A 13,687-nucleotide genomic window follows, 5' to 3' on the forward strand; every position below is an offset into this window, starting at 1 on the left:
AGTGGTTTTAGGTTGAAGATCCCTCCCCTGGGGTTTGTGGCTCCTTCTGGACTGATGACTTCTCTTCAAACAGTAGGTGGTTGCTGCGACTAGAAGAACCTATGCATAATTCCACTGTATGTCCCTATTGTACTCTTTCCTATATTTTCTTGTAGTCCAGAATTCCTGAAAGCAAAGAGACTGTGGAGCTTGGAATCTTTAATATGCAGGAAGAAATGGAAGGAAGACTCCTGTCCAGCCACCCACCCACCCCCCCAGCAATTCACAGGGTATATCTAATAGTTAAAAAAGGGACGCGGTGGCTCAGTGGATTAGGACGCTGAGCTTGTCGATCAGAAGGTTGGCAGTTTGGCGGGTCAAATCCCGAGTGCCGCGTAACAGAGTGAGCGCCTGTTACTCGTCCCAGCTTCTGCCAACCTAGCAGTTCGAAAGCACATAAAAATGCAAGTAGAAAAATAGGGACCACTACATGTGGGAAGGTATCAGCGCTCCGTGCGCCTTTGGCGTCTAGTCATGCCGGCCACATGACCACGGAGACGTCCTTGGACAAGCGCTGGCTCTTCGGCTTTGAAACTGAGATGAGCACTGGCCCCTAGAGTTGGAAATGACTAGCACGCATGTGCGGGGGAACCTTTACCTTTACCTTTTATCTAATAGTTATGCTGGCAGTTTCTTTAGTCGGTCAAGATTTTTGCCTATAGGCAAATGCAGTAAAGAAACTACAGATAGTCCTCGACCACAATAGAGCCCTCCCAATTTTTGTTGCTGGGCGATACATTTGTAAAGTGAATTTTGCCCCATTTTACGATCTTTCCTGCCACATTTCTTCAGAGAATTAAATCAGTACACGGTTGTTAAGTGGCTTCTCCATTGACTTTGCTTGTCAGAAGCTCACAAAAGGTGATCCCATGACCCCGGGACACTGCAATCGTCATAAATATGACTCAGTTCATAACTGTCTGAATTTAGATCACGTGACCATGGGGATGCTGCAATAGTTGTAAGTGTGAAAAACAATCATAACTCATTTTGAATGGTCACTAAACAAACTCTTTTAAGTTGAGGACTATCTGTTCTCAGACGTAACTCCACATGTTGCTCTTGACTCATGAACGCTCTCCTTCCTGAGATTTGTTTTGCCCAGAGCCTAGTAGAATTTTGTTAAAGGGACTGGGTGGTTCGGTTGCCTATCAATGTGATTTTGTGTTTTATGTGGTCTGAGGTAAATTATTTTTGGCACCATTACGTTATTATTTTTAAGCATCTTACATTTTTGTGTGTCGGCCTTTTAATCCTATTTTTGCCACTCATAATTGTGAGATGGGGGCTATATAAACCATTATAATAAACTTTCTGTCCAATATTTAGAGACATGTTTGTTTTTTAAAAACAACAAAAACATGGGGTTTTTTTTTATTTCCCCCCCCCCTGCAACGTAATAAATGGAATTTCTCTTTTGTGTCAGTGAGTTCCTTCTGTCTTGTCTCTCTCTCTCTTTTGTCTTACTTGTCTTAGGATGGTTGAAGATGTGATGTCTGTTTGTTCTTTGTTGTAAGTAACTTTTAACCCTAAGCATACCTGTTATATGCAGAAATGCCTCTTGGTTTTTTTTCTGTCTACATGGTTTATGTATTGTTTTGTCTTGTTTCAGTTTGTTTAGTTGATTATTTTTACAAGGTTGTTTCGGTGATATCCAGCAATGCTGGTCATGATGCCCTTATTCAGTAAGATTATTTGGACTTGTATCAACATTATTTTGAGTGGGGGGAAAAGGCTGATCAGTACATAAAGTTGACCAAAACTATTTCTTGATCAATCTATCATCCGTCCGTCCATCTGTCTGTCTGTCTAATGTTCTCCAGCTGAAGTCTATGTTGTTTGGAATGCCAATGTGCTTGGCAGATTATACCTTTGCAATTAAACCTTCAGGTGGTACTTTCCACTCTCACTTTCCATATTGTTCTCCATGCCTGCTTGAGTGGCATGCATGCATCCTGCAGTCTGGTTCCCAGGAGATGAAGCATGAAGCCATAACAGCCCATTTCTCTTCTGGTTATACAATTTAGCACGGGTTTGGGAACTTTTCACAGTATCGTAGATGAAAATGACTATTTCCCTTCGATATACACTTATTAATGCAATGTAGCCATGTAATTTATTTTCTAAACAAGATATGGCTAGCCATCAGGTTTCTCAGTGTGTTTCAACAATTGGTCAAGATGCAGGTAGTCTTTGGCTTACAAATGTTTGCTTAGTGAGCAATCAAATTTCTGACAACATCTATCTGTGGGGTACTTATGACCTGAAGTTCTATGGTCAGGCTCCCCTGCAGCTTTGTGACTGCACTACATTCTCAGTAGCTGGGCCACACTTACGGCCATTAGCAACATCCCTTGGTCACGTGACCACATTTTACAATGATTTGGCTGAAAACTGGCATTTACTTGCAGTTTTCAGCAATACTGTGCCCTTTGTGAACTAATGGTTCACTTAACGACCAAGGTTTTGCTTAACCACTGTGGATTCATTCAACAACCATGGTGATTTTCTTAACGACCATTACAAAAAATGGTTGTAGAATTGGATTGAGCATGTGACTGATTTGTTTTATGACTATCATGAGTTATGACCATGATAGATGGGCTCCATTTTGGTTGTAACTCAAGGATTACCTGTATTGATATAATTTATATAAGTCAACTCATTTTTGCTTTTGTTTTTTTGCCATTTCAGAAATTAATTGAGACATAGCTATTATATTTGACAACCTTACTCTTAGGCAATTGCTTCCCACCAACATATAATATACCATAACCTTTAGTTAAGTTTATTTCACTCTCTTTGTTTCTGATACAATTTTTTTCTTTAAGATCTCTCCACAATATATAGTTCTTTTTATACCTGCAGTTTGAATCTGTCTAAAGAACTTCCCAAGCAGTGTGGAATGATAGTTATTTTGGAAATATGGAGGGCATATGATGGCACAGTCACATAATGGCCACCATGGGAAAGTTGTCTATTCACAATTTCCAAAATGAACATTGCTGAAGATGCTCAGGACATTTCTTACTACCTCGTCATTGAATTTTGTTCTTTCTTTGAACATTTGAGCTTATTTTCCAAGCAAACAACACATTATGACAATCTATCATTTTTATTTTCTAAAACAATCTAATCTGGAGTCATACTTGGAAATACAGTTTTAAAGGCCTGGGTATTTTTTCAACATGCCAGTTTCCTCTGTAATTTTTAAAATTATGATCATTGCTATCATCAATGCCATCATAATTTTTTCAAAAAGTTAAGTTAGGGAAATGAGATCAGCAAGAAATCAATTAATTACCTATTGGCACATTAGTGCCTATAGTATCAAACTTTATTTGTTATATCTTATTCAAATATTTTAATGCTTTTGGAATATAAATATTTATAGTATAACCTGTAGAAAACAAAAAGGATATGTATACCAGCAAAGGACTCACTGGAGAAGAGCCTAATGCTGGGAAAGATGGAGGGCAATAAAAGAAGGGGACAACAGAGAATGAGGTGGTGGGATGGAGTCACTGAAGCAGTAGGCGTGAGCTTAAATGGACTCCAGAAGATGGTAGAGGATAGGAAGGCCTGGAGGAACGTTGTCCATAGGGTCGCGATGGGTCGGACACGACTTCGCAGCTAACAACAACAACATACCAGCAAATCATACATGCTTACTGTAAAAGATTCAATAAATGCTCAGGCAATATTACTAGCTGTAAATTCCACTCCTGCAGGTTGCAATAGTTAGAAGATAAGATCAAGACATGAATCCTTGTCCCATATCTGGCTTGCTCAAATTATGTGGTCTTGTTCACCGATATTTTGCATGCATTTTGTTCATTTGTCATTTGTTTGGCAATTGAAGTAGGATACCTGAGATGATAGTTTGATAGATAAAACTGAAGACATTTTCAGAACACTTACATAGCAGTAGCTGTGTTGGTGTTGTACTTAATGAGCAGTGATATCCTGGTAACTCTCAGGGCAAGAACGTATCCTGATCAAGATTCCTATTTACTGAATTATGTTATGTTGGCCATTCTCCAGAAGCACTATAACCATTTTGTTGTTTTCAATGGTAAAATATTTCATTTTCATACCTTAGTACAAAACTCAGATTAATTTAATTCTTGTAATTCTTGTAACTTATGTTTGATTTTTTTTTAATTTGGCAGAAAGTGAGTCTAAGAGTGCATGATGAGCAAAGGGCATAGCATGCTCTTCTTTGGTTTTTATAGTCTAAGTTTTTGAAACAGGCAGTCTTCATCATAATATATTCATTAGCTGTTTCTTGTTATGTCATTTTTCTTGCCCTCGCCATACTCAAGAGTTTCCATTTTCTTTCCAGTGACACTTTTAGAGTGAAAAAGTCACCCAAAAGATCTCCACTGTCTGATGCACCTCCACAGGTAAGAGGCTTTAAGAAGCTTTTTTTTAGTACTTCTTTTTTTAAGGTACATTCAATGGTACCTTAATTAATTCTACCTTAATTAATTATATACTTTCTCAAATCTTGCAAAAGAAAAAGGAGGCAGCTCAGATGACTAGAATGGAAATTATCTTCCCACAGTTAATATTATAGAGCCAGCACACTAAGGAGAAAATAATTAATCATGACAGAAAAGGAAGTATCAAATGGGCAAGTATCAAGTAAATGTTAGATGACATTCAATTGATGTTTAGGAGGAATTGAAAATTAGCCCTTTTTTGAGAAATGTTGAAATTGTTCAAGCCTTCATTGAAATTTGAAACTGATCTTATTTCTTTTTTTGTTGACCACACAATTAATTGTGGCTGCATGTGATGGAATCTATGTGATGCAATCCATGAGAGGTGATAAATTTCGGTGCTATAGTAATATTTATCTAGAATTATGGGTGAATTCCGAGGCTCAGTCTCATTCTGGGGTTCTTATAATCCAATATGTATTTCTTAAAATTTTGCAATAAAATCTGTGTGCAAATAAACTAATCATTAGTGTACAAGAACTTATAATCAGTCATTAGATCTATACTAATTATGCCAGTAATTTTCAGATCTCTGAAACAGATCAAATGTCATGCTTCTACAACTTTAAAATGAAGATCTCAAGATATTATATTTTGAATTAGAATAACTTGCATAGCATGAAAAAGAATTCCAAAACCCAAACGGAGGAATAAAGTGGTTCTTTCTCCTGCAACTACAACCATTTACATTTAGTCGAACTATTAAGAAGAAAGCAAAAGAGAGCTGGATCCGTGAATGAAGACTATTGCTTCTTTTTTTGTAGCATAATATTTTTTAACCTTTATTTTCTTCTTAGGAATCTATGGTACTGCCTTCTACTGAAACGCCCTCTGTTGTATCCACTGTCGTTCATGCAACAGATGAAGAAAAACTGGCATCATCTGTGGGTAATCAGAAATGGACTTGTATGACAGTGGATCTTGATTCTGATAAGCAGGATTATCCTCAGCCATCAGATCTGTCAACATTTGTAAATGAAACGAAGTTCAGCTCTCCTACAGAAGGTAAACTGGGAAAAGAAGATAGAAATATTGCTTTATTTATTTGAGGAAGGAAATGGCCCAGAATAATGAGAAACAAAGGATCAGTAGTATACTTACTAGTCCATTTAGACATTCTAATATATTTAGCTTTTATCTTGATTATATTAAAAACATTGTTTTGTGCCAAGATTCCTTAAAAATGGTCCAAAATTTTTGTGAAATCAGTAGTTAATTCTGATTGCCATAAGTGGAGACAGTACTACATATTACATTTCTATACACCAGACATGTCAAACACAAGGCCCGGGGGCCGGATGCGGCCCGCGAAGTGGTTTCATGCGGCCCGCAAAGCCATCCTGGAAACAGTGAGGGAACGGCCCCCACTGCCTTGGCCCTGGCCCAGAGACCCTCCTCCTGCCAGAGACCCTCAGATCTGTCCCACTCCTGCCCAGGCCCCCATAGGCACCTTTGATGCGACCGATGTAGAGCTGGCCATGCCCATCCAGTAGGCCATACGCACTCTAGCCACACCCACCCAGTAGGCCATGCCCACCCTGGCCATACCCACCCGGCCCCCTGAGGGCAACCGCAATGCTGATGCGGCCCTCAATGAAATTGAGTTTGACACCCCTGCTATACACTATTGCATCCTTGTGGAGTGCCCACATTTAAATTCTACTTTTGACCTTATTGCTACATTAAATGGCCCTGCTGTTGATAAAACCCTAGTAAGTGCCATTTGTCAGAAACAGTTAAAGAACTGTTAAAAAGAAAAAGAATTATTATAATAAATAATACTTTTGAACTCCTCACCTTCAGAGATCTATAGAGTTTCCTTCTTTATGGTTTTTAAAGTATGTTTAATTTTATTTCACCAAGCCCTCACACTAGCTTTGTTTTACTAGTATCCATTTTAGATTATTTATTATTATTGATGTATTTCTAGTATTGTTTTTCAGTTTGAATATATTGTTCCATTGATAATTTTAATTTATCAACCAAGAGTATTTTGAGTTAAGCAGGCTATAGAAGCTGGTATAGGTAAAAAAGAAATCAAAGCAATTTGAAATCATAACTCTCCTTCCCACCATTAAAAGAACATTGAAATAATTCATACTAATAATTCAGTCCCTGGTAGAAAAGAAGTATCTTCAATATTTTTTTAGGAATGCCAAAAGCAAGGTTTTAGGCAGACTCAGTCTATTCCATAATGTGATGGTCACTACTAAGAAGGCACACGTTCTCTCAGATAAGGCAGGACCGTAAATATAAAAATTGATATAATACTGTATAGACAGTAAGCATTTTGTGACCGAACCTGGGCATATATTTGCATTTTCTTTTGAGATCAACATTTCTGCCAGTTTTGATATTTTATGTAGCTTAAAATGTTTCCTTAAGTCTAATGACTCTGTTTTGCTCTTACTTCATGCAGTCCCAGCAAGAACTCATTGGCTTTAGGGTACATCTAGGAGAAGAAGTGCCAGGTAGTAGTAAAAAACAATTTAAAATAATCATGTGAAACAGCATTGAACTTCCTAATAGAACATTAATTTTAACAATGACTTAACCTACAAGAACCAACTATCTTGAGAAAAAAGATCATTTTTGACTAATATCATAATAAGATGTTGAGGATTAAATATAGTGACTGATTTTAGATTGGATATTTGTGAAGGCACTAGTTAAAGAATAGTCACCTAATATTTAAAGGAATTGGTATCCTTTCTTGAAGGAACCGTCCTGTTAGAATTGTTGTAATTTCTATCTGGGGCTAGCACATTATGGTTCAATACCTACTCCTCTCTGAGTCACAGAGTGACCTTAATCCAATCACCTTCATATAGATATACCTGCCATAGCAGCTTATTGTAAGAATAACATTGCAATAAGAAAAAAAATATGCATTCTATCTTGAACTTCCTGAAAACAGGCTGGAATAAAAATAAAATAAGAGTGTTGTAGTTATGTAAGAATAACATTGCAATAAGAAAAAAAGAATATGCATTCTATCTTGAACTTCCTAAAAACAGGCTGGAATAAAAATAAAATAAGAGTGTGGTAGTTATGGAACATAAGTAAAGATTGCAATTTTTAAGCAAGATTTTCAGTCTAAGGTACATTATTATATTGGTAACATAGGATTTAAGGTCAATGCAGGCTGCCATTTAACCTCAGTATAAATACTGATTTGTCTACTGGATTATGTGTGGCTCAGATTGCCTATTAATTATGGTAGTGTTTCCTCTGTGGAGATTTTTTAAACATAATCATACTTCCCCCTGGAATCTCCTATGGGCTTCATTTGGAGACTTCAAAGTAATTAAAGGGATCTGAGAATTTGCACTACTTTTTCCTGTTAGCTGAATACTGAGATAAGAATGCCAATTAACAAAGGAAGAAGCTCAAGGTGGCTGTGTTGTAATTAAATAGTGAAACTAACACCCAAATACCTCACTAGTCCTGTTGTGTTTATATTTTGTTAATTCATTAGAATTCTTTCTTGCCTTGCTCCTTAATATAATCAAGCATCTCAGTTATGAAAAATATATATAATTTTGTTCTGAATTGCTAGTTTGCCTAATATTTTGGAATATCAAGGGTTAAACACTTATCAGCCCTAGTTTCTAAAACTCAACTGTATTGAGGGTAAAAATTTCGGAATATATTTAAAGAATACCAAGTAATATAAGCTTCATGTGCCTTTGGTCAACTTTTCCCACCTTGAAGCTATGCAGGTATTCTGGATATCAGTTCCCATGATCCTCAATAGTTGCTCTCAGTTGTCAGGTGGGAAAGACCAGGTCCACACATAAAAGTTCGATTAAACTGAATTATTGCTGTATAGAAATCATCTCAAACAATGGTTAGCACCTGCTTGGAGTTAGATTAGGGTACACAGAATTCAAAGGGGGTTATTAGTATGATTGGGGCTATATAGGGATTCTGAACTCATCGCTCTTTTAACTCCGCCCGCAGCTTCTGCCATTTCTTCTCCTACACAGTAGATATGTAGGTTAGAATGAAACCTATTTGGAGCCCCACCCTCAATTCCCTAGGCTGGAAAAACTAGTCTTTTCCATTAAACATTGCCAGTTTATAAAAATTGTGTGTGGGCAATTTATTCAAGAGTTTGCTTGTTTTTAATTATTTTTCATGTGAAGTTCATTTTTAATGTTAACTTTATTATTACATTACTATTAGAAACACGTCCATGTCTTTGGAATAGCAGATTTTGTTTTTGTTTCAAGTTGATCTAAATAATAGAAAACAGCTATTTTATGTTATTATTAAATTAGTTAGGATTTAACTAGCAACAATTGATGTAAGATTTTTAAATGATATCAAGTTTGCATTTAAAAGTTCCAGAAATATTTCATCTAACAAATGCCATAATTAACACATTTTTCTGTGATTATGGCAGGATTTGCTTATAGCATTCATTTAATTATCCAATATATTTTTATGACAGAGTGTGCAAAAGTGTTACAAAGAGAATAATCCAGGCCTCAATAGATTGACATATAGTATTTCATTCCTTTCTACATATAAATCACACATAGAAGAATTTAGAATAATAACAGAATAACTGAGTTGGAGGGGACCTTGGAGGTCTTCTAGTCCAACCCCCTACCCAAGCATGAGACCCTATACCAGGGGTGTCAAACTCAATTTCATTGAGGGCCGCATCAGCATGGCGGTTGCCCTCAGGGGGCCGGGTGGGTGTGGCCTGGGTGGGCGTGGCCTACTGGGTGGGGGTGGCCAGCTCTACATCATTCGCATCAAGGGTGCCTATGGGGGCCTGGGCAGGAGTGGGGACAGATCTGAGGGTCTCTGGCAGAAGGAGGGTCTCTGGGCCAGGGCCAAGGCAGTGGGGGCCGTTCCCTCACTTTTCCCAGGATGGCTTCGTGGGCCGCATGAAACCACTTTGCGGGCCGGATCTGGCCCCTGGGCCTTGTGTTTGACATGTCTGCCCTATACCATTCCAGGTAAGTGGCTGTCCAGTCTCTTCTTAAAAGCCTCCAGTGATTGACCACTTACAACTTCTGAAGGCAAGCCGTTCTACTGGTTAATTGTTCTCACTGTGAGGAAATTTCGTCTTAAGTTATAGGTTGCTTCTCTTCTTGATTAGTTTCCATCCATTGTTTCTTGTCTTGCCTTTTGCTGCTTTGGAAAATAGGTTGACCCCCTCTTCTTTGTAGAATATTCACCCTCAACAAAAGACAATGAGGAATTCATGATACTTGTAAAAGGAACGTATTAAATTGCAGTCCCAGGCATATTTCTATAACAGATTTGTGCCACTAATGATTGAATATAAGCAGTAAGATTAAATTTATTCTGGATTTTTAAAATACTGCTCATAAGCATTACATAATACAAACATAGTAATGATCTCAATTTGTTCTTTTCATGACATACCTTTTTTAAAAAATGAAGATATTTCTTACCTCCATGACACTTTGCGTTTTAAATATAGAGGGCATATGTTTTCAGCTAAATATATTTCCGAACAACGATTTAAAACAGTTGAATCCATGTACATGGACTTCTGCCTCACAGGAGTTTATGAGCTCTTCTTCCATATTATAAATGTTGATTCCTTTTATTTTAAGCTGCAGTTACTTATTTTAAGCAAGAAAGTTTAAACAAGATCAGGGTAGGAAGTACAGACAGAACACAGGCCAGGTCATGACAATTCAAGGCATAAAGATGGGAGTATAATTTCCAGCAAAAAACAGACACATAACCAGTGTACAGTGTCCTCCTGGCCAGGTGGGGGTGGGGGAGGATATCTGTTTGTTATTTAGCAGGGCAGCAAGCATTTAGACAATTTTGTATGGGAAAAAGCAGTTGGGTGTAACAATCATAGAAAGAAAGCGAGAGTGGGGTAACCTTTGAGCATCATCTCCTTTTGCTCTATGAGTCCTCTCCAGGCTCATTTCCTGTTCAAATGTTCAGTAGCAGCTGAAGCTTCCTTGATTTCTCCTACCATAAACCACTGATCTGACTCTTGCTGCTGAATATCAGTTTTCTAAGCAAATGCTCAGGATGGCAGCATTCTTCTCCCGCTGAGAGAGGGCTATCTTGTGTTTAATTGAATGCTTCTGAATGTTCTCATGGCTGTTTCTGGAAACAGAAGCAGGAGTACAAATTAGGCATACAGTCTGGCAATTCCAGATGGTGTGCTACTTTCTTTTAAGCAAGGAAAGAGATTGTTTAAATAATGTGAGAAGATCCGTTTTAGAAAGAAAGAAAGAACGCTGGAAAAGACATCAACACTTTTCCCCTTACAGATAACCATGCAGGTACCCTAGCTTTGATTTATTAGACTTATTAAAAATATTTTTTGGACCTGTAGTATTTTCCTACATCTCATGTAACAATCAAAGGATGTAGTTTTTTTCTCTCCATATAAATATACACCTATCATCTCTAACATTCCAGAGCAAACAATAATAAATATAAACCCCATTCATACATAAAAGTTGCATTATCATGTTAAGTAGTATTGTTTGATAATTCAGCATATAAATATGATTCTCCATTTGAGCTATAGCGCTTAAATATTAACTTAGCTATATATTAATAGTTTAAAATTTGAATTGGATATTTATGGTGGTTTTTTTTTAAAAAAGAAATCATCAACATCACCCTTGAGTTAATTTGACAAAAATGAATGAAGAAGAAATGAAGAACACATATTTAATATAAGGGCCTACGTTATAATTGGAATAAACAAAATTTAGTCCTAGTTTATGCTTTTGACCTTTGACTTGGCCAAAAATCTTTATTCAGCACATTCTGGGTTATAATTTATTACCCTGCTTTTAATGTCTAGAGAATGTATGCTGTGCATAAGAAAACATTTTCTTTTCCTTACTAAAGACATTTTGCTTTGTATTTCAGAACTGGAATATGGCAGCACATATGAAATAGAATACATGGAAAAAATAGGTTCTTCCATAGCCGTAAGTTTCTACTTGTGGAATTCTTGTTGTTTTCTCTTACAGTATTTCTCTATGGTACACATAGAGGAAAGTCACAATGCTTCCAATTGAGCTATTCATTTGCATGCAGAACAGCTAAAAAGTTTTGCCAACGTATTCTGTACTTAATTTAATATATCTGAATTTTGGGAATTACTTTTAGAATTGTATTATGTTTCATGATAGGGTAGTTAGGAGACATTGTTCCAGGAAAAGATATATAGTAACATTGCTCTTATATTTTCTTTGACCTCAAGGATGATGATGGCCAGACAAAGCAATCTTTGTACCTTATGTTCAATGCTCAGCAAGAGAGTCCAATCAAGTCTCCACCAGCCCGTTTATCAGATTCTACAACTCCTTGTTCTGGGTACTTTGTTGCATTATCTATTAAAACAGTTGTAAAAAATATGAAATAATCAGAGCTAGAAATAGTTTTTCTTGAAGCTTTTGTATTGTTCCACATACTGCATGATAATGTGGTAAATCCTTTAATTGGGTAAGCTTTGGAATGGCATAGGATAAAATCAGTTAACATTTAATATGTCAACCCCATTAATGTCCAAGAGGAGAAAATGGCAACTTAGAAATAATTCATAAAGAGATTGATTACCTACAACTTTAAATATCTAATAGTTGCTGTATTCATTTAGAATAGTAATGCTGGCAGATACGGATTTAACAATAGAATGAACTAAAAAATAAAATATTGCATCATAGTTTTAGTATAGAATGTAATCATATTGTTCACCTGGCTCATAGGTCTGCCATTCAGATGCTGTCTGCCTAGTCCAGGGGTAGGCAACCTTGGCTCTTTTGACTTGTGGACTTCAACTCCGAGAATTCCTGAGCCAGCATGGCTGGCTTAGGAATTCTGGGAGTTGAAGTCCACGAATCATAAAAGAGCCAAGGTTGCCTACCCCTGGACTAGTCTAAAATAAGACCACATGACATGCCAATCATTTTAAACAAATGCTAATTTTAAACAGAAAATAACCTTGAGAATTAGCCTGCTTTGTAATAAAATAATATGTAGGTAGTTTGACAATCAATGAATATTTTCAGTTCTCCAGTTCAAAAACATACTTTTCTCTTTCCCTTAGGTCAAGTCTGGAAGAAACAGAAAGTCAGCTTACCTGTGGTATAAAACTACAGCACCCAGCCTCACGATGCCTAGTAGCTAACCAAGAATCATCAGTACAGTCTGATAAAACAAAAGAACTGGAATCTGTGTCCATAGGAAGTGCTTCAGACAACATAGTAAGTTATCAAGGGTTTGGAACATCTCTTCATTGGGCATCTAGCTTGACCGTAAAGCAAGCTTGCTGGAGATTGTTGGTCTGAAACTGACCCAATTACTCCTTTTCCCATTCTTCAATAATGCCATTTTCCCCTCAAAAAACACACAGAACAAAACCCAGATTCTGTTATTTTGCATGAGCATTTTAGCAGTCCCAAACTGGATCTTCAACACATAAACAAGCAATTACAAATTGCTCCCTTACTCAGGACATGCTCCAATTTAAAAACCTCTGCTCTAGAGTATCATTTCCCCAAGAGTGGAGAAATGACCCTGGGCCATTTCTTGGAAGATATAAAAATATTCTCCCTTCTCTGATAGACTTGTGCAAATCCCATCTCTTTAACAAACAAACAAATAATACAAAATTAGTTAATATTCATATATATATATATATATATATATATATATATATATATATATATATATATATATATATATATATATATATATATATATATATATATGTATATGTATATGTATATGTATATGTATATGTATATGTATATGTATATGTATATGTATATGTATATGTATATGTATATGTATATGTATATGTATATGTATATGTATATGTTAAATGCTTGTTAACTATTTAGATTACCTTGCTAGGCCCCAAACATGGGACAAATCTTTATTTCCTGTTTCAGCCTAACCGAAGACCATCGACAGGCAGTAGTCACAACAGTGACAGCTCATATTTGTGTAAATTTTTTTTTTAGATTGCTAACAAAGAATTAAAGGGAGACTGATATGCATTTCAAACTTATTTGTTTTCATCAGTCAGCCATACCCTTTTTAGATTCGAACCTGGGCTGATTGCACATTAGGCAGTTGTTTTTACCTCTAGGCCACAAGCTCTATCTCAC

At 36.6% G+C, this 13,687-nt stretch overlaps 1 protein-coding gene across 3 annotated transcripts in view; it reads left to right on the forward strand.

The window, feature by feature from the left end:
* The window catches only part of TACC2 (transforming acidic coiled-coil containing protein 2), a 157,525-nt gene that overhangs the window by 119,530 nt on the left and 24,308 nt on the right, over nt 1-13,687 (forward strand). For all 3 annotated transcript variants that reach the window (XM_081329392.1, XM_081329390.1, XM_081329391.1), the window contains 5 exons: nt 4,385-4,445; nt 5,342-5,549; nt 11,439-11,500; nt 11,776-11,888; nt 12,622-12,778. In XM_081329392.1, coding sequence (XP_081185518.1) covers nt 4,385-4,445; nt 5,342-5,549; nt 11,439-11,500; nt 11,776-11,888; nt 12,622-12,778 — 601 coding nt within the window. The remainder of the gene's footprint in view (nt 1-4,384; nt 4,446-5,341; nt 5,550-11,438; nt 11,501-11,775; nt 11,889-12,621; nt 12,779-13,687) is intronic.

This window comes from Vipera berus (assembly GCF_964194415.1).
Source record: "Vipera berus genome assembly, chromosome: 5".
Lineage (NCBI taxonomy): Eukaryota > Metazoa > Chordata > Lepidosauria > Squamata > Viperidae > Vipera > Vipera berus.